The sequence below is a fragment of the Carassius auratus genome, chromosome 16 (assembly GCF_003368295.1).
Source record: "Carassius auratus strain Wakin chromosome 16, ASM336829v1, whole genome shotgun sequence".
NCBI lineage: Eukaryota > Metazoa > Chordata > Actinopteri > Cypriniformes > Cyprinidae > Carassius > Carassius auratus.
The window spans coordinates 8,703,200-8,728,938 of NC_039258.1; the positions used below are offsets into that span (position 1 = coordinate 8,703,200).

Here is a 25,739-nt window from a genome sequence, read left to right on the forward strand (position 1 = left end):
GCGTGTCTGAATTCACTTTTGCTAGTTTAATGACGGAGAAACAGTCGGCACACCCGGGTGCATGGTCTAAACGGGTTATCCCTATTTTCATAACAAGTAATGGGTGTTTTAGGGTGTAAGATGCAATAAACCAATCAGAATCTTATCTCCCATTCCCTTTAAGAGCCATCTGTGCTTGTGCCATGACAGGTTTGCTATATACAGTATATGGCCGAATTTGATTTCATTATAACATGTAGTCATTTTTATATTGATGTAGCCTACACAATAATATTATTTTACAATGTAATCATTAATTTTTTTTATATCTGGCATGTTTGTGTGCTGCTCTGCGTCCCTGTGTGTGTGATAATGAGCGTGTATGCGTTCTGTAGACCCGTCTATACTAATGCGCTCTTTAAATAAAGAAAAACATTGCGCCAAACTTTAGACCACGTTTGAGTTGGTCTATGGCGCAGTCTATTTTCAGTTCCTCAAAGTAGCAACACGTCAACAGTGCGCTTGAACACACCTCGTTTTCAGAACAGCACACCCCTGAGCGCACAAATAGGCGCAAATGCATTTGCTATTTAAACAACGCGGCGCAGTACGGGAAAATGAGAACTGTGTTGGGCATTTGACTTTTGGTCGAACATGGCATTTTGAATAGACTTTTAATTCTAGGTTAATTATTAGGTTAAATAATTTATCTCTACAGTTTGCCATTTTAGTGGAAAGTGCCTTTTATCTCTGGTACAAAATGTGCATTCGCACGGGCATCATTCACCACAAGTATTATGATTCTGACAAACTCTGACATTTGTCTCAGGAATTAAATTAGGTCATGGAGTGGTTAAAACTCTCTTTTCCTGAATGGTTTTCCTCTCTGATACTTATTTCTGGATGTGTACCTAAATAATAGATTTGATCTGTATTAATAATAGATTTGCTTAACAAATGTTTCCATTCATGGCAAGCATCCCAAATGAAAGGAACATAGTGTTTGTAATGACTATATGAGTTTAGCACTGCACAGTATAAGAGTGCATGCTCACTTTCATTTAATGCATGTCAGTGGGTTTAACCACTGCACAGCACAAACATGGGGCTAATTTGGGTTGAATACAGTAGCTAGTTGGTCCTAGGTGGTCTTTTTCTCACTTAGTTTTTTAATGAAAAGGCACTAAATCAGCAAGGTCAACCTGACCAGAATGAGAGAAGCAGCGGCTGCTGGGTCAGTCTGCACACCTGCAAGCAATCAAACCTCAAAAAACACAGACAAAAATTTGACCCATATAATAATATAGTCAGACTGAGGAAATGTGTGTCTTCACTTTTCACTACTATTATATAAGACAATTTCATCCCAAATGTAAAATGCTATTACTCACTCAAATGTCTAATGTTCTACTTTTTGTTCTACAGACAAAAGTAAGGGTTTGGAACAACATGACGGTGAGTAAATAATGACATTTGATGAGTAACTTGATACTATTTTGTAAGGCAATGCCTTAAAAAAAAAACATTTAGTTCTCACAAGGCTAAATGTTTGTCTTGTGTGTTATCACATCTAAAGATTAGCAGTGTGGCGGGAAACAGATTCTCTCACTTTTTGTCCCTGGAAAAGGCAAGCTGACATAAAGGGGAAAAAATCTCATAATGCTACAGCATGAGAAGGGATCCTGCTAAATGGGAAGTGTCCGTTATGATTTACCATCGGAAGTCTTCCAGGATAATATCCTTTTATTTTTCTACCATCCCATTTATGGCTCTTCTCCTTGGAAACATGTAAACAGTGCCCTGGGTCCTCAGAGCAATAAAATACCCAGCTTTCATCATGTAAACTGTATGGGCATCTCACACACACACACACACACGCACACACACACACACACACACACACGTTATAGCTTATCCTCATGGAACGTAACCAAATGAAGTCTCACAGGTTCCAACAGTTTATGAAATGTTCCAGTGCAGTTTCTAAATAAACAGCACAAGTTTTCAGTCTTGCGTTGATGTATTTCCTATTAAAACAGGAAATTTGTTGGGATGGATTGTAAGAGTTGGGTTCCAGAATAATAATAAAAAAAAAAAATCTCATTCACTTTCTCCATAGGAAAACGGATTTTTAACTTAAAAACCTCAAATAGAGCTTAACCAGATTAGTCTATTAAATAATTTACTAAATTTACTAAAAACAGTATATACTGAAGATAAAATAAATAATTATAAAAATATAAAATATATTCTAAAATGTATATTTAAAAATGTAGGAATTAAAAAACAAGTGCAAATATAAAAAATATCAAAAGTTTCCTGCTGTTTTTCAGCCAGGAAGGTCTGATGTCTTTTGTCTTTTGTTCAGCTGCTGGCAATACAACAGAAACTGACTTCCTGCTGTAACGTGACCTATAGCTCAGCTGCATTGTGGGGGTCTTCCTTTATGTCAGTTGATCTCAGACCTAATCTATAAAACATCTGAACTTCTGTAAGTCCAAGCAAAGCTGTGCTCATATCATTATATTGAGACCCTTTCATTGGATATTAACTGAAAGTCTCAGTTTTCTCAGGGTCGTCTCTTCCTATATCCCTTCAGTAAGAGATCTGCCTATAGCATCTGACAGCTAGACAAACAATCACAATTTGTTAGTAACACAGACAGAAAAGCAAGACAGACATGGAGGATAATAATGGTGATGCACACATGCACAAAAATGAAAATAAATGCAACAGAGGATCTAGAGACAATGGGGGAGTTGTTCAGGAGGGGCTGACACTCCGAGCAGCTGCATACACACATCTTTTCTCTAACTCAGTTGGTGGTTGCTTTCCACAGCGTAACCACAACCCCACACTGGCCCACTTCTAATCCAACAGACTAGATAAGATTATATAATGCGATAAAGTTTGGAAATGAGAAGCACAAGACTGTCAGGTCTAATTCCCAATGGTGGATGAATAAAAAATGATTTTATAGCACTCTGGAATACTCGATTCTGACTGATGAGGATATCTGCAGTCAAATATATTTGTAAAATTACTGCTAAACTTGACTATTGTGCCATTATTTGTCATTAGCCAGTCAATACTGCAAAATATTACAATCCTATCACTATTTAATTTACTTCGCAAGATTACAAGCAAAGAATCCAAATTAATCATGCTGTTTCAACTCAATGAAGAAGAAAATAAATGCTCCTAAAAATAGACTTGCATGTACATGTGCGCACATGTGCAAACACACTTTTTTTTTTTTTTTCCAGTGGAACGATCTAAGAAAAACACAACCGCCACTGGCGGCTGTATTGGTCTCCCTTGGTCCTCTTTTATGATTCTCCAAGGACTCATCTAGACCACCTCCCTTATTTTCCTCATCCTCTCCTTCTCTTTTCCTGCCACGTTTTTCTGTAACCTTCAAGATAAATGTCACATGCAGAAAAGCAAACCAAGAAAAAAAAAATGTCAGCACATGGCTAAACGCATGCCTATAAATTGCAATAAAGTGAGGAAGCGTATACTTTGCATGCAAACGGCTGTGGGTGTTGGCGACCTCCAGGGGTCTTTTTTTTTCCCTGTTTCCATTCGCAGGGGACTGAGCTCCAGGCACCAGAAAGCACTGGCCACGCTGCTGGAATGAGCTCACTTCAAAGGTGACCATAAATCAAACAGTTGTGCCCCCGCCATCCGCTACACCATCCCCCAAAAACCCTTCTGTCATTCTCAAGATGGTGGAGAAGCATTACCTCATAGACTCCGAGAACAGACTTCTGCACAGTCCCTGTACGGGTTGTTGATTAATTCGCCAGTTCCTTGATTGTAAAACTGTTCAGTCCAGCTACACCATAAACTAATGCTAAAATGTCATATCTGTGGCTGTGTCCCTTAACTGGCATCCTAAATCTGAATCTCAGAGGTACCAAAATTAGGTCAAGTGACAGCAGAAGTTCCGAGATGGGTGAGGTAATTGTGGGTGAACTCCTGTCAATCTCTTCTGCAGTTCCCATGGCGCCTGTGGTCGGTTGCCGGATCAATGGTAGGTTAACTTGGTGGACGTTAAAACGGGTGCCCAATCCTGTTCCTGGTTCCCCTACCTTCCAGCAAAGGTCAAATACAACTGAACCATCTAATTAGGATCGGGTTGGAGAACTAGGTTGGAGCCAAACTCTGCAGGTAGGTAGATCTCCAGGAACAGGATAGTGCACTTCTGTTTTATTCCTATCGCGACAACTTTCTGGAGATTTTAACATGGTATTGGATATGACAATGTTAATGTATTTGGTCTTGGTGGAATAGATCTGCTACGCTGCTGCTCCTGTTGGCTGCTGTTGTAGATTATTTATATTTATATATTTAGAGTGTCATGACAGAACTTGACATTCATTTAAATGTACTTTACGATGGACTTAATAGTTCTTAACATTGGTTTGTTTTGCTAGTTGTATCATCACAATAGTTTTACTATTTGTGTAACTACAGCTTTTAACAATGCATCCACAGGGCACAAATTAGCACGCAACTTAGCTTAGCACACATTCACATATCTGGAACAATATACTATGGTGTAGGAGTTGTCATCTTATAGATATGAGTAAGTCTGTTTTAAGGCATTCAGTAAGAACTGTAATACTCTACATTGATTGTTTATGTGATTTTTAAGTCTGATGGGGTAAGTTGGGGAAAAAAATACATTTCTTTGACTTTGCAAAGGATAAGAAGGGCAATTCATCATGGTCTTATCTCGCTGCGTCACGTGGGACTCTCTTTATCATGCAGCCATGCAAAAACACCATTTGTCTTCAGTGCCTTGTTCATTGCAAGTGATAAAATGTACGTTCTTGAGTGAAAACAAAAAAACGTTAGCATAGGTAGTTTGGCGAATGCAGATAAGACTGTATAGTTATGCAGATATCAAATCAGAAGGCCTCATCTAAGTGTCTATCAAACTTGGGTACCTTCTTCTATCCACAGCTTTCTGCCATGATGTTTCCAACCTCATTAAACCCCACAACCCTTTATAACCTCCATCTGTTCCACTTACTAAAACAAACCTGGTTGATTTACTTGACAAACTGAGTTCCACGGTGCAGTTGTGCATTTTTTAGGCCAAGTGGAGCAGCTCACCACAGATAAATGAATACGCAGACAGCCAAACAGACCCAAAGCCAGACGTAAAGACATCGGTCTTAGGTGGCGAGTGGCGCCAGGTTCTGCACATGGCTTTCTGAAAATCTCATCATAGATCATCCAAAAATATAGATTTAGTCGAGACAGCTGCGTATTAATAGGAAAGACTGCAGTTTTTGGGCTGAGCTTGCAGCCTAGTTCAGAGTCAAGGCATTTTGCTCTGTGTAATATTCCTGTGTGTAGAGCATAATGCACATTAGAAAATATCTGCATTCCCATTCTTATCCATTTAAGTTTTTTTTTTTTTTTTTGTTCTGTTTTCATAATCATAAACAGTATATAATTAAGCAAAAAGGCTTTAAGCTTAACATTTAGCAGTTAGTTATTTTCAGAGTGAGGCAACTGCTTTTAGTGTCAGCACTCCTGCATTTGAGTGTAGGCAATCTGGCTCTTGTTTTGTGTAATTATGCATCTCATCCATTTTCCTGCACTGGTTCAATATCCCTCTGTCTCCTGTATATAAAAAATGGCAATTTCATGCCGTGGGGAGAAACACAATTGAAGAACCCCTCATTCCAATTCAGTCAATTTAATTCCTCTCGAACTCCTCTTAAGATCTATTATTTGGGAAAAATCGTAATAAAGGACTGCTTTGACTTTTCTGGAGGGACAGAAAATATGGCCTCTCCGTATAATATCCTTTATATGGTTTACAGTTTGACTTGTAAGTTTTTGCAAAAAGACAAGAGATGCAGAACTTCACTGAAAGAGGAAAATGACCATCTGTAATGCAAGCAGCATGACAGGATGCGACGTAATGCAACACAACTAGATGGTCCCCATTATAATCAACCCAGCTGTCAACACTGCAAGATGCATGCAGTGTAGACAGCGCTGTTTATTTTATATTGGGAGTGACTGAGTTTTGACACTATCCGCATGCGGACATACTCTGCATCCAAATATGACGATGGTTGAGAAGTGCGTTTAAAAGCAATTCATGGTTTGGTAGACTTCACGCGCAACTGCAAATCACCGAAGCATTCAAAGGGGCTCTGTCTTTGTATTCTCAAGGTTTTGCTCAAGGCGGCCTTGTCAACAAGTGTCAGACAACAAGTGTCTTTGCTTTCTCATCCCTCTGCTCTTATCCAGGCCCTCTGCACTAAATCATCTTCATCTTTCTATCCACTATAGCCGCCATCCTTTTATAGACACAACAAGGACACTTTCTCCCATTTATGGGCTTCTGTGAAGTGCAGAGCCATGGTCAGCGAAAGTCTTGTGAAGGTGTTCACTCACAGAAGATGACAGCTACCTCCGCTTTCCCTGCTCTATGGAACATTGAGCCTCTGTGCCAGGTATTGTCACATTAACAAAAATTAGTGGCCATCAATACAAGGGAAATGTCATGATTCCCTTATACAAATGGGTTTTGAATATTTATTTATTTATTAATTTATGTTTGAAAAAAGTATTGCATGTAAAACCAAGCACAAAATCAATAATACTGTAAAATATTTTTAGAATTTAACAAATAATTTAAATGATTTCTGCAGGATCATGTGACACTGAAGACTGGAGTAATGGCTGCTGAAAACTCAGCTTTTTCTTCACAGGAATAAATTATATAGATTTGAAAATATATTAAAACAGATATTTTAAGCAAATAAAATGCAGCCTTCTTTCAAAAACATGACAAATCTTTTTTTTATTTTTATTATTCAGACAGTAAAAATGTAAATCAGAAAATTCTTCTGATTGTAAATGTGTGATAGAAATACTGATATATAGCCTATCAAACAGAATATATAGTTCATACAGAACTATAAATTAAATGTTTATATGACACCAGCAGTTATCTTCAATTTTATTGCAACGCACAGATTTATTTTGTCATGCCTGTTTACAAACCGAATATGTCTACACTCATATCCAAGTGCATTTGACCATACACATGCATCTGCATAGCAATACAAGATTTCTCCATGATGCAAGTATTTTGCAGCTGTTTACTTAAGAGGGAAACACTCTCGCACAGCTGTGCATCACATAAACATCAGTATAAATTGGAGAGGGAGAGACAGAATTTCAGAAATTATCCTAGTGAGCACAGCTTTTTTTAATGCATTTCATTGCAGTGTGCTCCGTAGGTCAGCAAGGACGAGCCGGTTCATCGTGCTCCATAAAAGATTATGACGGCTCGTATGATGTCAAAGTCAAGGTCTGTTTAGAAGCCCAAAAGTAACCAAAATGAGTCATTCATCATCACGGAATGGAAACACTTGATTCAGATTTCCTCTCATCTGAAATGATGTCAGCCTTTCGCTCTCATCTCTTACAGATGTGGAGGCTAATTAAGCATTGGGAACTGATCAGCACTTACAATCCAGACTTGGCACTCTATAATGTGCATATGTGTGCTTGGGTTCAGATAAGTCCTGTGCAAAAAACAGGAACTGTGTGGTGGTGAATTGCACGTGTAAGATTGTAATGATTGTGATTAATCTTTTTAAATGGCTTGTTGGAGAATTAATGGTTCCTCTTAGCGATTCCAGGCCAAGTAAAAAGCTAAGCAGATGGGCCACTGTCTCTGATTCACAACCAGTGGTTTCAAATCCAAATATTAGTTTAAATTTTTTCCTACACTGTACATCTAGTTTATTATTCTCTTAATGCTTCTGTGCTTTTACCACTGAAGAGCCAGCAGAGCATTTACTGGATCAAACTGACCCTACGTGACTAATTACAACTCAAGAGTTACATTTTTCTGTTTGTAACTGGGCATGTGTAAAAGACATAGTGACAGTAAAAGTATTTTAAATTGCCCTGTAGAGATTCTTTTGATGAATGATTATTTGGCCAGTTGTGTCCTTTGTTTAATGGAACATATGCTGTAGGCTTTTAACATTTGAAAATAAAAGTATATGTTTTAAAAGAAACTTTCACATTTATAATGCAATATTGCAAGATAAGACACTTAATATTTATAATATTTAAACCCTAAATCTGATGTCCAACAACAACTATTAAGTTACTACCAAGTTTAATGGCAACAGCATCATTAAATAATTTACTTGCATTCATGTGGATGTTGCATTAAGCATTTAAGTTAAATTTAAGTGTTGTAAAATTGTAAGTCCCATTCCAGTTTTTTTCATTACACTTGTTTTCTTAATGCATTTCGCTTTGTGACTGAATGTTTTTTCCTCTTAGAAATGCGTTTTTAAATACTTAAAACTGATGTCACTGATAAAGGTTCTCCGTGTGGAGTGCAAAGAACTGACTAATTTCATCAAGACGGAGAGGGTGGCACAACAGACGGAACATTAGGAAACAGTTTGATTTATCAGCAAGAATAAATCAAGTCAAAATAATCAGTCTGCAGGACAGGTGTTTGAACCATAAGTTTCCAGCATGTGGTGAGTCACCGTCAGATGGAGAGCAACTCCCAGCCATAAAGAGAAGAGAGCTGTTTGTATCAACCTACATCCCTATTCACTATTTATAATGTGCTGTTTATGTTCAGGCAAAATATGCTTTTTCATTACTATGTTGCATTGGCAAGATGACCATTTTAGGTGACGACCTCTTGAAGCTCATCAAGAGAATGCCAAGAGTGTGCAAAGCATTAATCAAAGCAAAAGGTGGCTTTTTTTAAGAACTTAGAATATGACATATTTTCAGTTGTTTCACACTTTTTTGTTATGTATACAATTCCATATATAATTCCACATGTGTTAATTCATAGTTTTGATGCCTTCAGTGTGAATCTACAATTTTCATAGTCATGAAAATAAAGAAAACTCTTTGAATGAGAAGGTGTGTCCAAACTTTTGGTCTGTACTGTATATAAACAATTTGATAATGCATTGTGATTTCTACAGCTTTGCTCCATGGCTTTGGTTTTCCAACATCCCTAAACTACAGATTGTATTTGCACTGGATCCAGATTTTACAGGAAACTCCCTGCTGCTATACAAATATTTCATTCTGATTCTGATAGCATGTTACAGTGAGGTTGAGGGTCATAGCTTGCCTAGAATGCCAACCAGACACGTTTTATGTGACTGTTACAAGTACGGACCAGTGTTTACGTTCCAATGTGGGTATTCATTGTCAGGTTGAATGCATCTCTCTGACAGATTTGGGAAATTTCCCTCTTGGGAGTTGGTGATAAGTGTGCGAGACAAGGAGTGAAAGAACCCAACCCTGTGACCGGACCGCTTACAGTGTCTGTCTATTACAGCCCGCACCTCTAGGGTGACCGAATTCCTGGATCTGTACAGAGATGAGGGGTGTGTCAAAAGGTGAATCAGGGACTGTGGCTGGGTGACAGAAGAGTGTTGATGGACAGACTGCACAGTAACATATGTTGTTTGTGATACAGCTGGTATGACAGACATAAGCATTGACCATTAGAAAAATGGCAGTTGCTTAATCTGTGTAACCCACAGACGTTTACTGATGCAACTCATGCATACAGACACTTGCCATCTGGCATTGATGATCACACTTGTAAGGTCTGATTCAGCAAGTTTTGAATGCCTGCTTATAATGGGAAATGCAAGGACTTTAATGATTCACAGTCTGGTTCCATGAATTATTTATTTAGTATATTTGACAAAGGCCTATTTGGGGAAAAACAAATGCAATTACATTTTCAAATGATGAGATATTGTTCATAATTGATGTAAAACTACTGATTTAAGTCTCCCAAGCCTTTAAGCATCAAAATGCAATTAAATTTTTCTAGATATAACCCACTCATAAGTTTTTTTTTTTTCAGAAATAGAACTACACTAGTTACACATTTAAGGTTTTGATTCACTAAAACAAATCCGCTTAATATGAGTCATTTATTTGAGAATCAGACGAGACTAGTTGCCTATAATTTTAATTTACTATTGATTTGATTCATCATTTGTCTGTGATTTGAATTATATTAGTGGAAGTCTATGGTTTTAATTCACTAAAACAAAGAGTAATAAGAGTCAGTTGTTCGGAAATCAAACTACATTGAAAAATACATTGGCAACACTGAATAGTAGTGCAGGAAAAAGTGTGCCAGTATTTTTATACTATATTCCGTTCAAATCAGCAGGATAACTTAAGGCTGAGAATCGTTATCGGAATGGGTTCTGTTAACGTTTCTCGCTCAATTTTTTATTAATTTTTTTTTAAAGCCAGATATTATAACAGAAGGAGTTTAACCAGCTGAATGTTGACCCATTGGTCACGTTGACAGAGCAGCATATCGGCGCAAACAATAAGTGAGTAAGAAGTGACCGGAAGAAAGAGTTTAACAACAAGTGGCTCAGAGCAAGGCACTAACCATCCATGAAGGACAATAAGGACTGCAAGAGGAAGAGGGGAAAGGTAAACAAACAGTACAAGTGACCAGATAGCACACCGAGCAAGGGGTTGCGTCTCTTGGGGCCCAGGCTGTGAGGATCTGATTTCATCCATTCTTTCTCCTCTGTCTGGGAGGAAGCCACCATCACACTGGAGCACAGACGCACCTGGAGTCCCCCGCAGGAAACTCCCAGTTACTTCCCTTAATTCAAAGTTAACCCTCCAAACAACAGTTATATGTCCCCTATGAGCGTGAATGTGGCAGTAGGACACAAAAGGTCTGAATCCTTTTTCGCACAGCGAGCTTGTGTGTGGGACGGTCCCTGAGTTGATACAATAACTCATGATGATGTAAAGAAGACAGTAAACACAGTGTACTGGTATGTGTTGTCCAATTCAAGAGATCTGAATTCACATTGCTTCATCAGGCACTCTTTTTAGAGTTGAATTAAAGGGTTTATTGTCTCTGGCTTGGCGTTATCTTACACATTTGACTACAGAGCTGCTTTATTGATGGACAGATGTTCAGTCCAGTTGATTTGCATATGGACGGTCTGATAAATGTTTATGGCTTGGGCACACATGTACGCTCTTTCTGTGTGTTGTGCTGTGACTTGTGAATGGACAACTACTTTCTGTGTGTTTCGTGACCAATTTTTGAAAAGAATACCACACTACTCTTTTTAATGCTGCTGTATATAGTATGTATAGTGAGAACAATATGCCTTTTTTTTGTATAACATATAACTGCAGTTTTCAACAGAGCTCACTTTATGGGAAACATAAAATGCATTGCGCTCTGTCCCATCACAGATGAACAACAGTCTCTGCGTAAGATAAAGCTTTCCGAAAACAAAACACAGTGCTTCCAAACAATGTGGCCATGATCACACTGCAGTCACATCGCCCTGACCCAATAGGGAAAAAACAAATGCATTTTCAGCCTCCTTCAGTTTCAATGGGTCTGAATATTCCAGACACCAAAAGAAAAAAAAAAGTGCTCCGAAGATGACAAAATCACACTTTATGGACTTTTTACTTTATTTTATGGACCTTACAGACTGCCAAAGAGTGCATGGATTTTTAACCACAAGAAGACTCTTTATAAAAATAACAAACCAAATGTTGTTGCCACAGCAGGACACTTCAGAAACCATGGTCCTTATAAGAGAAAGCCCTGTTGTGGTTAGTAAATAAAATACAGCCCAATTTACGAACTTGGATTTCTTTGATGGACAATACTAGGAGTTATTTACAAGCACGTTTTATGAAATGTATAGAATATGGTGGAGACAGGAAAGTCGGAATAAATAACTTTCTATATCTTTTTTAATTATATGGCTGGTCATAAAAATAAAAAATATATAGTTAAAATATGTAAATGATATAGGTAAGATTTTTTTTAATTTTTTTTATAAGTTCTCACAAGTCTACTTTTATTTGAACCGTTCTTTATATTAATTATTTTTCAAATGTATTTTTGTCCAGCTGAAATTTTGTGATATTTTATGCATTCTTGCTGAATAAAGTAATTTCTTTGAAAAAGAATATTATTATTTATTATAATTATAATAATAATAATAATAAAACAATTGGAGTAACTGCATAAAATGCATTACATTTAATGAATTAATTGCATATCAATAAATGCTGAGAAAAGCCCCCAAATAAAGACACTTTGTTGTGGCAGATAAACCACTGAACACTTTTTTTTTAAAGCTGGCTTAGAAGCTAGTATATTGTAATGAATACAAAATATGATGAAACACAGTGCAGTAGCATATGCAATTTTATTTTTTTTTGTAATAATAATTTTGTAATTATAATTAGAGTATAAAGGACTGGCATGTTAGCAAGTGTTTTGATAAAGTAATGAGTTTTATATTGCATGTGGCAATCAGTTGCTATGGAGCAGTTAACTCAGTGATACTATGAGACATACTAAGGCCTCATAAAGTTTGTGGCATGTATATGAGAGGCATTGAACTTAAGTTTCAAAGGGATGATTTTGTTTCTCCTCAATCACCTCTGAACTCCCCCTCTTGGAATAATGAATGGGAATGGAATGGCAGAGGGCTGGCGGCAGACAGCATGGGAATCTGGCTCTGAGGTAAAGCACTTTCAAAGGCTTCTTAATGCACCAAAAGACACAGTGATGCACCTCAAAGATCTCTCTGCTTTTTCACACACACACACACACACACACACACACACACACACACACACACACACACACACACACACACTCACACACACACACACACACACACACACATACACACACACACGCACAAACATTTGCATGCCAGCACATGCCATACTACACTTAAAACACTCAGCACAACTCATTAAAAAACACTTTAAGGGTTAAAAACTCAATGAGTCGCTGAATACGAGACAACTGACTGGCTGCCTATGTGTAGACTACAGGATGTCAGAAAACAGTGGCCAGTCTCAGCAGCTGGGCTTGAAAATAAAAAAGAAAGAGGAAATGAGTAGAGGACGCATACTCTGTTCTTCCTGTCAACTTTTCTGAACTACTCACTGGAGTTTTTGCCCTGTTGTCTCGGTCTTGTCAAGACTTTCCTTAGACAGAAAATATTGCTTAAATGGCAAATGTCTGCCAAAGGATTTTAGTCATCATCACCGGATACTGATAGATAAATGATTTCCACTCACCTGTTTCCAGTCACTCAAGGTGTGTCTTTATGAATCACATCACTCACTGATATGCGTAACCCATTTCCTGTTTTATGTTTAACTTAAGGTTACTTTCTATAAACACACACCACATATTATGAAAGAAATCAATAAAAATGAAAACCATAAGTATTATCATTCTGAATGGGGTTCTATATTATTACCTCAGTGAACAGGGCTGTAAAAATGTGCTCTGAAGTCATTTGCAATGGGAACCTTACGATGAGTTACTCAAAGTATTCACTACCCCTTTGGAATGCAATGTGGTCTGGGATGAGGTGTGTTCAGAGATGAGCAATCAAGTTCCAACCTGGATCAGCTTTGACTAAACTCGGAATATGTCAGACCCCTACGGCATGTTATGCATTTGTTCTGTTTTTCTAATGGTTATCTGCACGTGTGCATTTAATTACAATGAAGACTTGAGGTCTGACTGTCAGAAAACTTAAACAAATAACTGTCAAGTCATGACACGTGTGTCAGATTCCTCTGAGAATTCTAAGTGTGTGAAGTACAAAATGTTCACCATATCATGAAACTCTGACTTGAGGCAGAGTTGAAGATCACTTAGGAATGAATGGCCTAGAATTAATTACAATTTATACTAAAGTCCAAAATGAGAAAACTTTTAACAGGTGATGCTAGGATTTTCTTCCATGCATCTAAAATTTTATTTATACTTTTAAATAGTGTGATTAAAAACATGTATATACTTTTGCCTTATTATTTTTCACTTTTTTAAAACTTATCTATGGAAGCTATGGAAGTGTTATGAGTTGGTCAAAAATATGTAAGTACAGAGGAAAAACAGTGTACTTTCTAACACTTCTACAAGACATGCTCCCATAACCTGGATGAATGAAAACTTTCACAGGCGAACAAAGTCATCGATTTTTACTCTCTGGTTATGAATGAAAACCGTTTGAAAATCATTAGGTCTCTGTCACGCGAGTTTAAATTTAAATGACGGGGGGAAAGAAGTTAAGAAGTACGCTTACCCTGTCAAAACTCTTTCAGTCTCTGTCTCGAGTGTGCTGGGGTCAGTTTAGCTGGCCTGTTTAATAGCTCTGTAGTCCTGTTGCTCCTCAGGGGTGTGCAGAAGTGTTCCGCTCCCTCTCAAAGCACCGAATGAGAGAACGCTTGCGCTTAACTCTTCCATGCGCTACTATAAAGGAAGTTGAGTGAGTCACAAGCTCCCGCCCCAATGGATGAACAGTCTTCCTTCTTCTCTGAAGGACGTTTCATTGAATGATCTTTAAATTGAGACAGTTTGCATTGTTATTTGTCTGACTTTCCGTTTGCAGTTAACATAGAGCGTAAGAGATGTCTGTCTGTATAAATGAAAGTAGCACAATACATACCTGTTACTTGACACCCACATCTGAGGTGAATTATTCGTCATGACAATGAAAAACTATTTTTTCTTCACTCCGTAACCGCACTGGTCATGGGGGGATGGATTAAGAATATGGTCAAATATATTGTCACATTTAAACTGTTTTAGAAACTTTTATCAATGGAAAGTTTTCAGCTGTCTTGAATATGTCATTATTTTTGCTACGTAGCCTACTTTTCAAATGCCTTTTATGTAAAGATTTTCAAAATCCCAGCAAGTTGCTATGGTGTGATGAATGTGAATGTGAAAATATGAAAGAATATGAAAACGTTTTAAAATCTGATTTAATATTTAATATTAGCTGCAAAAATGTACTTATTATTCCAAAATATTTAAAATACCATTTGCTTTTATACCACTTGTTAACAGAATGCTATTTAACACACTACTGTGGTTGATGTTAAAATTAGTTGTGAGTAAAAGAGATGGGATGGAAATGACATTGTGGTGGAAAAAAATCCTATCCTGCTGTCCTCAGTATTGGATGAACAAATTATTGCTACATGATATTCACAAAAGTTTTCTGTGAAAACACTCTTCAGGCACTTACTGTACATATGTTATTGTGTAACAAAGAGGTAAGTGTTGGATTGATATTAGTTTTCGCTATGCGGTTATGTTTGTAATGTAATACTTAAGATACACAGATACAATATAAAGAGCCTCTTGTTAGATTAAAGAGAGTGACTTTGTCCTTATAATTCAGGCAGCTGCAGAAAACACAAACAAAGCAATTGTTGTAAATGAAATGATGCAGTTTGTGTCCAGACATCTCATTAGAGATTATATAACTGAAACTAAATTTGTAACTGTATCTTGAGTTGACTTGTTTGTATGATTGGCTAACAATAAAGTGATTTAATGATTGTCCTTAAAACAGGTATTTAGTTCCATCGTGCATGCCCTTACCAATGAGTTCATACTCAAATTCATTCAATTACACCCTTAACAAGAACAACACCTCTTGTTTTTCTCTTTAACATGGTATGATGTACCAGATGTCTGATCCTCAGAGCCAGGACTGTAATCCCATTGGGCTTTTATTGCCACTCTTTAAAAGTTTAAAAGAAAGGTTTATCAAATTACACCAAATTTAATCAAGTGTAAACTGTGAATACCTCCACATTTTACGATAATTATTTCACTTTTCCCTGAGAAAAAAGAAAAAAACAGACAAGTGTGTCCTTGTCTATCATATCTTTAGATGTTTCTCATGTCTTTAGGACCTTAAAACCCTTTTTTACTGACATTTTGTACTGCCAGCTCAAAATGGGTAATGTAAATAGTGGAATGACTGTTAATTGCCCCATATCCACTCTTTACAGGGTTTTGTGGTCGAATTTCGAGAGTGAGAACCAAACATTCAAGAGAGGCCTTTTCCTGGAAGGATATAGGGTTCAGACAGTGTTGTTAAAATCCTTGGTAAAACCTGAAATTATAAGTTTTAAATCTATTAAATGGTTTGCTCTGATTTACAGAAATACTCCTTAAAAACCTTTCCCGCTGACACAGGAGTAAAACGTGAATACGATTTCCCAGAATGCAGGCTATCCACCATTTACAATTTGTATGAATGGAATCAAGCAAACTACATCTATTACTTGAATACGACCACTCAAAAATGAGTTGAAACCTGATTTATGAACTATGATACAGTATAATTCATACGGGAGCTCCTCTCGATTCGGATTAATCTCACTATTTGTGTATAGAAACCCTACATTGGTTAAGAAAGGCATTCCAAGGTCTTGAGCTCAGCTACTGGCCAGTAACATTATGTCATTTGTGTGATTTTTAAAGGCCTATATTAAAAACCAAATAGTAATATATCTGTCAAGCGAGGGCATTCCAGAAACTCCAAGCTATCATAAACCTATAACCCCTAGTTTTGCCCATTTGACATTCAGCCCTCTCTTAAACACAGGTTTGAATACTTAGTTGTTCCCTAAAGATATTTTTTTTGTTGAGAAACATATATAATCCTATAAAAGTTTAGTCAGGGAAATGCTTTAAATCTCTTGTTTTTGTTTCACATGCTTTACTGTGGTTTATTTTCTGTAGGAAAAGTCCATCGGGTCACTTGGTTTTATATGTCTGGCATTAAGAAGTTGAAAGCCCACAAACCCTGGGTCAGTCTATGACATCATATGGAAAAAGTGACCCCATGTAAGGGTTTCCTTCTCAGAATCTGCATGTTTTGTGAATTTTTGCAAAAAAAAATTTAAACATTGCCCAGTAAAAAGAGGATAAACATGTAATATGAGGTAATAGAGTGAGTATTAAATTACAAATGAAAATACTTTTTATTTCATATAAGTACCTCATATTAAAACTTGAGTGTTTTGTTTTTGGTAAGTTCCTCCGTACCTGTACAGTGCTTTGTGTGTTATAAAAGAAATAGTGGGAAAAGACTCGCAGCACTGGAACATGATGTTCTGTATTTCTGAGAAAAACACAGGTTTTTTTTTTTTTTTTTTTGCCAGAGGAAAAGCTGGTTGTTATTTCAAATCTGCCCTTGCTTATGTCCCATGCCCTGCATGTTTTGACACACCAAACGGCCATTTCTTCCCACTCTTTCATTCTCAGAAGACAAGCCAACCAATGGACAAACCGGACCTTCAGAGCTGTAAGAGGCACACAGGTGTCTTCATCAGACTTTAGCTCTGACATTTGTCATTCTAATGGCTGAAAGCTATCCTTCTGGTTAAGATACAAATTAGGTGTCTGGAATGGAGTAGAGCACCCTTTAAAGACCCTGCTTGAGAAACACCAAGTATTATTTGTTAGTGTTAACCAATCTCTTTGGCAGATAAAGGTTGTCATTATCATGACCAAAGTGATTTAAAGTGTCAACACACTGGCCAGGATATATAAACTAAGTGTCTCAGCACCCAAGGTTTGTTATTGAGATCTTCCCTGCCTTGAGCCTGGCTATCTTCCTCATACAAAACAGTAGACAAATCTTGTGATGGATATCACTGATTAGATGGCCATATAAAGCTAATGTTGTGGTGTACGCTCAATGATTCAGCGTGTCAATGATTCAGCGTGTTACAGGAACTTTGTGACTTTCAGAAAGTGCAGTTTTTGAAACAAGAGTGAAACACTGAATTTGAAAATCAAAAACAACTTTAATAGACTGAAACTTTGAAATAGTAAAGGTAGGATATGAGCTTGTGTTGGAGGACACTGCCCTCTGCTGTCGACACTTCGTCAACATTTCTTTTACACTACTTTTAACATTAAATAAACGTAAATATATGTTTTTGTTAAAGCGCCGCTTTTACACGGTTAAATAATACTGTGGAAAAAGTAACTGTAGAATTGTACTTTTATTAAGCAAAATATTCAATTTAGGATCATTTATTATGTATATAACATGTATATTAATTTATCGTTTATATGTTGTTCATATTCTATGCATTCTATTAATTTTAATCTCATAGTTGTTATTTTTATGTCTAAAATATTAATAATATTAATAATACTTTTAATCAGGATGGAAAGATAAAATCTCCGCCGCGAATCTGCTGCTGAGAAATAACAAGTTGCTAGTAGCTACTGTACTTCATCGTTTCCACGTGAGTTAAGAACCGTACATGTGAGGTTGTGGGGTGTACATACACATTCCTGTCTTAGTTTTTTTTTTCTCCTTCAATCAGTCGCAGTTGGGTTTGTTTTCAGATATTTACAACCATGTCTTCTTTTCGAAAAGCCTTGAAATCTAAACAACGAGACCACAAAGAGCGATCACAGGTAGGCTCAGTTTAAACCGTTCAAACTTGCGTGCTGCCTTGCTGAGTACGTTATCGTTTTCAGCTATTTGTTGAAACAATGTTTCAACTGTTTCAACAGTGTTTCAGTTGCATTTATTCTGACATATTAATAATTCACGGATAATAAATTAATGTACGGAGGTAGTTGTAGTGGCAAACGAATGGGGCTTATAGAGGGGTTTCCTGAAATCCGACGGCCGCTTTAGTTTATGTAACGTTATCATTTCCCTGCAGTGAATGAGAAGAAGGTTTAGCTTTCCATAACTTATTTTGTTTATTAACCTGACTTTTCTCCCATCTCAGCTCGGTTTCAGGAAACATTTGGGACTGTTAGAGAAGAAGAAGGACTACAAACTTCGTGCAGAGTAAGAAATCACAAAATGTATCTTGTTGTTGGATGTTTTATGTTTGTTTGGTAAATGCATTTAGACTCTCTCCCATTATTAGAGGTTTTATTGCCTTCTCTTTGATGTTACACAAGCAGCAATTTGTCATCCTTTCAAATAAATCAGAAAAAAATTCAATGTTTATAATTTTTTTTTACTTCACAAACAAGAATATAAAGTAAGTATTAAATGTGAGGTATTTAAGTTAAGATAGTGGTAAATATGATGTACTTGATACATTGTGATAACAGCGAGTTTAGATATGATAACTTTAGATGTAATGCTTTACAAGTGTAAAAAAACAAAAACAAGGATAATATTAAGCAGGACTTTGTATTTCTGATTTGTTTGTAATTTGAATGAAGTTCAGATAGTACACTTTATAATTTCGTTTACAGTTTACAACCCGCTGTGTCCATTCCAACCTGTTTTTTCTAATGCAGTGACTACCACCGGAAACAGAAGACCCTCGTGGCCTTGCGCAAGAAGGCCATGGATAAAAACCCTGATGAATTTCACTTTAAAATGATACACAACCATTTAAAGGTTTGTCACCTCTTAGTACTACTGCTGCGTTCAACTATCATAAACTGCATTGAGAGCACACCCACAGTAGTTTAAAAAATAAAATTGTGGCTATGAGGTTTTGTGACCTCTGTTCATTCTGCTACTGTCCAGGATGGAGTTCACATGCTCAAACCAAAAGAGGAAACCATGACAGAGGAGCAGAAGAAAGTGATGAGGACCCAGGACATCAGATATGTGGAAATGAAGCGAGTGTCGGAGATGAAGGTAGAGCTGGATATTCCCATTTATTTGTGTATTTGTGACTTTATCCCTTTAAAGTAAAAACATTTTTTTTCCAGAAAATCGAAAGAATGAAATCAGAGCTCCACCTTCTTGATGTTGATGACGAAAAGAAAAATAAACAGGTTTTTTATGTGGACTCAAAAAAAGAAGGTAATATTGTCTAATTGCATAGTGTAATAAATTCAGTTTTGCATTTTAAACCAGTATCATATTCATGTTTTTATACACTTTATGCTGCCTACATTGTTGTGCCAGTAGAATAATCATTATTAACGTAATGTATATTATATATATATATTTTAATGTGGTTGATACAAAGCATATGCCTCTAGCTTCTTAACTTTAGCTAAAAAGAGCTCAAAATACTGTATGATTGTATGTTTTTTTGTTAATGTACATTGTCATAATAGTTTGAGATCAAATGATACTTGGTGGACCAACAGCTGCATTGCTGCAGACCGCTTGTTGAGCTAGACATAATTTATTTTTTCATTTTTCTATTTTCAAATCTGTTACTTTTTCATGCTAGTGGAGGCCTTTGACCTGGCCACTCACCTCAACACAGTACCTGAACTGGTGGGACGAGCATATAACAGACCTACAATAGAGACCCTGGAAAAGAAAAGCATTGTGGGAGCAGTGGAGCCTCGGAGTATAAAAGTAATGCAGTCACTGTATAGCATGCGGTGTACATATTTGTAACTAATAGTAGTTATTGTAATGACTTGGTTATTAATTATGTTGAATAATGTGTATATATGTAATTAATTTTAACCCATGAAAATGCAGATCCTGTTTTAAATAATTGTGAAAAATCAGTTTTTAACACTAACTTCTTTGCATTTATTGTCCTCTCTATTATGTTTATTCCCCCTTTCTTAGAAACTTGCAAAGCAGAGAGAACTTCAGTATCTGAGGCTTTCACAGCGTATTGACAGAGAAAAGAAGATGTTTGTCATTAGTCAAAAGATCCAGACTAGAAAAGATCTTCAAGTGCGTGCATTCATCTGCATTTCACCTAAACCCCTTCAACATGGGCACTTAGATATTTTAGTAGTACTGATTAGAATCATTTCAGTTTGGTAATGCAGGAATTTACCATGGATCTAATGTTTAAGAAACTTTTTATCTTGTCTTAGACTAAAGGCCCGTTCACACCAAGCACGATAACTATAAAGATAACGATAAAGATATAGTTCTAAAAATCGTTCTCAATATTAAAGAATAGCGGAGTCCACACCACAACTATAACGATAAAGGCACAGAGAAACGATATCGTTGGAATCACTTTCAGAAAGTTTTTTTTTTTTCTGATGAACGCTAAAAACATTGCCAACCAATCAGAATCAACCCTGCTGTAATGATCTCGAGAATTTAAAGCAGCAGACGTGCGTCTGCTTGGAATACACAGACAATATCGTTCGCTGGTGTGGACGCTAATATCGTTATCTTTATAGTTATCTTTATAGTTATCGTTCTTGGTGTGAACGGGCCTTAAGTATTGGTTGTGCTTTCAGGATGCATTTGTTATTTTATTATTGTGTGACATCTGGGTTGTGTTTTTATCTCTGACAGGATAAGGTTAAGAAAGTGAAAGTCTGTGAGGAGACCGGAAGTGCTCCAGCTGTCTATAGATTTGAGGCCAAGAGGAAAAGATGACATCTTTGAATTAGCACCGTGAGGAAACTCACTTTGTCTTGTGGCCACCAATCAGCCGTTTGATTTATGACCCCCTTCCTCAAATCTTGCCCTGGAGGTCAAATGCACTGCAGAGTTTAGCTCCAACCCTGATCAAAGTCACCTGACTGCGATTTTCGAATGATCCCAAAGACAGTGATTGGCATTGATTAGCATGCTCAGGTGTGTTTGATTAGGGTTAGAGCTAAACTCTGCAGGAAAGTGGATCTCGAGGTCCAGATTTGAGGATCCCTGAACTATGAAGTGCACTGAATCTATGGATTTGTCTTTCACTTCTATAACGTAGTCTGTGAGGCCATGCTGGGAATCTTGCACACTATAAGGCAAGGAGTTTGTACATTATTTATTGCAAAATCATTTATTGCTTTTAAATAAATTTTTGTCCTTCATGTTTTGTAGTTCTTTGATTTTAACAGTAGATGGCACTAGCATATCTCATCTGAGCTCGTCAAATCTGCAACCATGTTCCAAATTGAGCAACTTTTGTCTCTTCATATAGGCATCACTTTTTAAAATGTTTATAAATTCAGTTTGCAACTCGCAAATTATTTGGTTACGTAGTGTTTATTTTACATGAGGTATTACCATAATTCAGAAATACTGTTAACAAAGAAAAAATATATAAAAGTATATTTTAATTATAAATATATATATATATATATATATATATATATATATATATATATATATATATATATAAAAGAGTAAAATCTTAGTTTCTTAACATTTTTTTTTTATTATTATTTTGTTTTTGTACCTATTATAATCTTTACATTAAAACCTGGTAATATTTCCAATGGTTTTCAGTAAATATATATATATATATTTTGTTCTTTATTGCTTATTTATTTGGATACATAATGTTTTTAAGAGTTAAGTTTCTCAGAACTTTAAATGGCCCACTTTTAAACACTCTTTGTACCATTCTCATTCCTGCTTGTGTAATTGTTCATGTGAAAGGTTGTGTGCTGTCTGCACAGACTGAGCTTTTTGTGTCATCTCTGCGTGGGTTGATTGATCATGCAGGTGGCAGCAGCTTCATAAACAGGCCCCATCCATTACTTTCTCCTGGGAAAGAGAGGAGGGGTGAATCAGGAACAGGGAAATGTCACAGTGTTTGGGAGGAGCAGGCCAGGAGTCTGTCTGTGCCAACGCTGACCACAGGAAAAAATGTTTGTAATGAATGCTGTGTGCATACTGCTTCTGTACTATAATACTCTCAACATTTTAAATTCCTACATTTTATACTTTTTTCACTTTTAAAAAGGGTTTACAAGTGCATGTTCACAGTGACATGAACATGCATGTCTAAGCCTGGTGATATTTACAAAGCAGCTCCGTGTGACCTATCAATATTGACCTTCTGTGTTTGCACAATCCTCAGCCAAAAAGAGTGACAGGCAGAGTTTGTGCGTCATGTGCTAGTGAATTCGTCACTGCCACCGCCTCGGTTTGGAGTGGAGGGTCATGCAGCCGTGTGCGCAGTTCCGCTCTGCTTCCGTCTGGCGTTACACAGAAGGCCACTGTTCTTACTGAAGCCTGTCTTTCATTCAGATCAGCTTTTGCACAGGGGTCATGGCTGCAGGTCTACCAGTGCGGTGTTGGTAGTGACCCCTAGATTTGAAAGATATTGGTTAAAATCCTCACCATTGTCCCATAATGTTGTTCACATAAGGAGATGTAAAAGAGGCCTCCTGTGGCACTTATGGAGCTCTTGAGTAATTTGTTAAAGGTTGAGTTGACAATAGTTTTGAATAGGTTCATTTGATGGGATGCCATTGGAAGTCTACAATGACACTCAGTGCTTTTGCTGTTGTTGTTTTTTAGCTATGTTGTATATTTTGGTGTTGTAAATACAATTGTACTGATGTGTTAAGTGCAAAGAGGTACTACAGATCATCATTGTTGTTTTGGATAAATTGATCTTTTTTAATAAATTTTTTTATTTATTTAGAAGAATTAAGGTACTAAAGAACTTTTTTTAACAGCGATTAAAAAGTTTTACACAAAGACATAAAAATTGTTTGTACACTTATTGTACACTCACAACATGAAGTTGCCTGGAAAAAGTGGGTCGCCTCATGGAGAGCCATTTTGATGTCACATGACCAGCTTTATGCTGTATATTTAGAGCTAGCTATAGTGTGGTTTTAAGACCTTTAAAGTCATTGTAACTTGTTGTTTGAAACTTTTTGCTTATGTAATGTAACATTCAAACAGGGTGCTAGAGCTGATTGAGTTGTGAAGTGTGAGCATTGCTCACTAAATCAAATAACCAAATGTGATCTAAAACAATAAAAGTAGTTTTAGAAGGAGAGCTAATTTTTCATTAAAGTCACAATCTTACAGAGGTAGCGATGAGTCAGCTTTTCCCTCTTATGACGATGAAAATCCAAGTGAAACAAATTAGCGAAAAATAAAATATAAGTTTTATAAGGGACTTTGTTCTGTCAGTCTGTAGTTGATTGGATAGAGGCAGGTTTGGCTGAATTTGATTTTATGAAAGGGGCGGGGTTTAAGCAGACTACATGTTTGGATACTTCAAAGAGAAGTCGGTCATTTTACCCTGAAGATGGAGGTCAATAATAATAATAAAACGATGCATGGACAAATTCACAACAAGATCTTTAACATGCATTTTAAAAAAAATAAGGGGGATTTCATGATGAATTCTAATCAAGATATTTTTATTTTGTTCAAAATAACACCATTTTAATCTCGAGATGTTTTAAGCCCACATTAGGGGTTCAAATATATCAAGAACCTGGGTATAGAGGTCATATATTTGTCATCTTCAATTAGAACTGTCAAGTGTTTCTTACAGAAAAAAGATACCGTAGTGAAATCATTAAGATGTGTAATTGGGATAATGTCTTAACCTGACTCCTGAGTAATTAAAATGAAGTGATTCTGAATGGTGCTAATAAAATGAGCTGTAAATGACGTTGGGGCCCCTCACTATGTAAGTGAGTGGGAAGAACCGTTTCATAGCAGAGCAGTTTGCTTATTGCTGATTTGTATCTCTCTATTTTTGTTTTATTTGGAGGGTTTTTTTTTTTTCATGTACATCACGCTGTAACAATTTCCATGGATTGAACTGTGATTTCGGGCACATAGTATATCATGAATAATATGAAAGTGTTATTATGCAAGCAATTAACGCAAGAGCTTTTTACAGCTGTATAGTGAATATAGAGCATCGTGAAACACCCTGGAAGTAAGGTCATTTCTTAATCACTGTCTGTACATAACAGCGTTGGTGACTTGGAGTAGTTTTGACCAGAGAATGATGGCCTTGGCTGTTATTACAGCACCTGAGCCCGCTGGATGTCAAGCCCTTAGCCTCCTCTCCTCTGCCGTGCCTCAAAGACTCCTTTCATGAGTGAGGTTAAGAACAGCACTAATCGATTTGCCAATTATGGTGCAGGGTTACCGAGTGGGTGAACAGTAGAATCAGTGGGTCGTGTGGAGAAAAAATGGCTGAGGTTCTTATATCTGCCCCTTTGAGTTGCAGCGCAGTTTGTCACACGGCTTTGAAGTAGCGGATTGTAGCGAGAGCTCGAGGGGTGGGGGTTCGTCTCTGTTCCAGAAGGAAAACGATTGAAGGAAATTCTTTATACTGTGTCTGAGTGTGTGTGTGAGGTGGGATCACAGAGACCCCTTTAAATTGTCACTAATTAGCCATGAGCCTGTTTGGAAGAGGCACTTGAATTGATTAAATTTGCATGGGAGTCTAAATCACGCTAAGGCCTCCTCCCCGGTGAAGCTCGTTTCCCCCTCTGCTCCCCAGACATGGCGGGCCCATGGGGGGGACCCGCTGCGGGTGAGAGGACAGGACAAGGCGTGGCGCGCACCCATCTGCCTGGGTATTACCGTTAGTCCATCACTCTCCCACTGGCAGCCGTGTGCCTGGGGGATGTGTTCATTACACTTTAACTACTGGATCTGTCCTTGTCTGCAGGCAGCCGGGTGTCATTGTCTGTCTATCTCTGCATATCCATCCACACTCTGCTTCACTCAGCCTTATAGAACAACAGTCTGGCTTTATGGTCTATTATGGCCTGTTTACGGATGCACCTTATTGTTGTTTGCCACATAGTTTCCCGGCTGGTTTTTGTAAAATGCTCTCCAGTATTACTTCAAAAACTAGTTCAACCAAAGAAATTGAAGTTGTGATCATCTAGATCCAATGTTGTCTAAACTCCAACATTCTTTAAAATATCTTCTTTTATGTGCTGCAAAAGAAAAAAAGTCATAAAGGTTTGGAATGACATGAAGGTGAGTAAATGGAAAAAAAATTGTATTATTGGATGTTTAATTCTGTATGATCATTTCCTCTATATTTACTTGCATTAAGATTACTTTTGCCATCATCTAATGCTCAATTAATTCTAATCTTTAAAAAACAATAATAATTAAATAATTAAATAAAACTGTTAAATCTGAACATTAGAAGAAAAAAATAGTTTATTATAACGCTATGATTCATTTATAGCATTTCTAAATAGAATTTTT

General features: G+C 36.9%; 2 protein-coding genes across 2 annotated transcripts in view; one reads left to right on the top strand and one right to left on the bottom strand.

The window, feature by feature from the left end:
* LOC113116009 (four and a half LIM domains protein 3-like) overlaps positions 1-14,309 on the bottom strand; it is a 33,481-nt gene extending 19,172 nt beyond the window's left edge. The window contains exon 1 of the mRNA XM_026283826.1: positions 14,157-14,309. The gene's annotated coding sequence lies outside the window, so the exon portion shown is untranslated. The remainder of the gene's footprint in view (positions 1-14,156) is intronic.
* A 3,803-nt stretch (positions 14,310-18,112) lies between these two features.
* LOC113116010 (probable U3 small nucleolar RNA-associated protein 11) lies at positions 18,113-21,615 on the top strand. Its single transcript, XM_026283827.1, has 8 exons — positions 18,113-18,310; positions 18,634-18,695; positions 19,160-19,262; positions 19,395-19,508; positions 19,583-19,676; positions 20,056-20,186; positions 20,409-20,519; positions 21,102-21,615. Exons 1-8 carry the CDS (start codon positions 18,251-18,253, stop codon positions 21,183-21,185), a joined length of 759 nt encoding a protein of 252 aa, XP_026139612.1. The 5' UTR covers positions 18,113-18,250; the 3' UTR covers positions 21,186-21,615.
* The last annotated feature ends 4,124 nt before the right edge of the window (positions 21,616-25,739 follow it).

Excerpts from the sequence above, each read along its gene's own strand:
- LOC113116010 (XM_026283827.1), top strand. The coding sequence starts at position 18,251 with ATGTCTTCTTTTCGAAAAGCCTTGAAATCTAAACAACGAGACCACAAA. Across the intron at positions 20,187-20,408 it reads TGGAGCCTCGGAGTATAAAA|AAACTTGCAAAGCAGAGAGA; the intron begins GTAATGCAGTCA and ends CCCCTTTCTTAG. Across the intron at positions 20,520-21,101 it reads AGACTAGAAAAGATCTTCAA|GATAAGGTTAAGAAAGTGAA; the intron begins GTGCGTGCATTC and ends TATCTCTGACAG.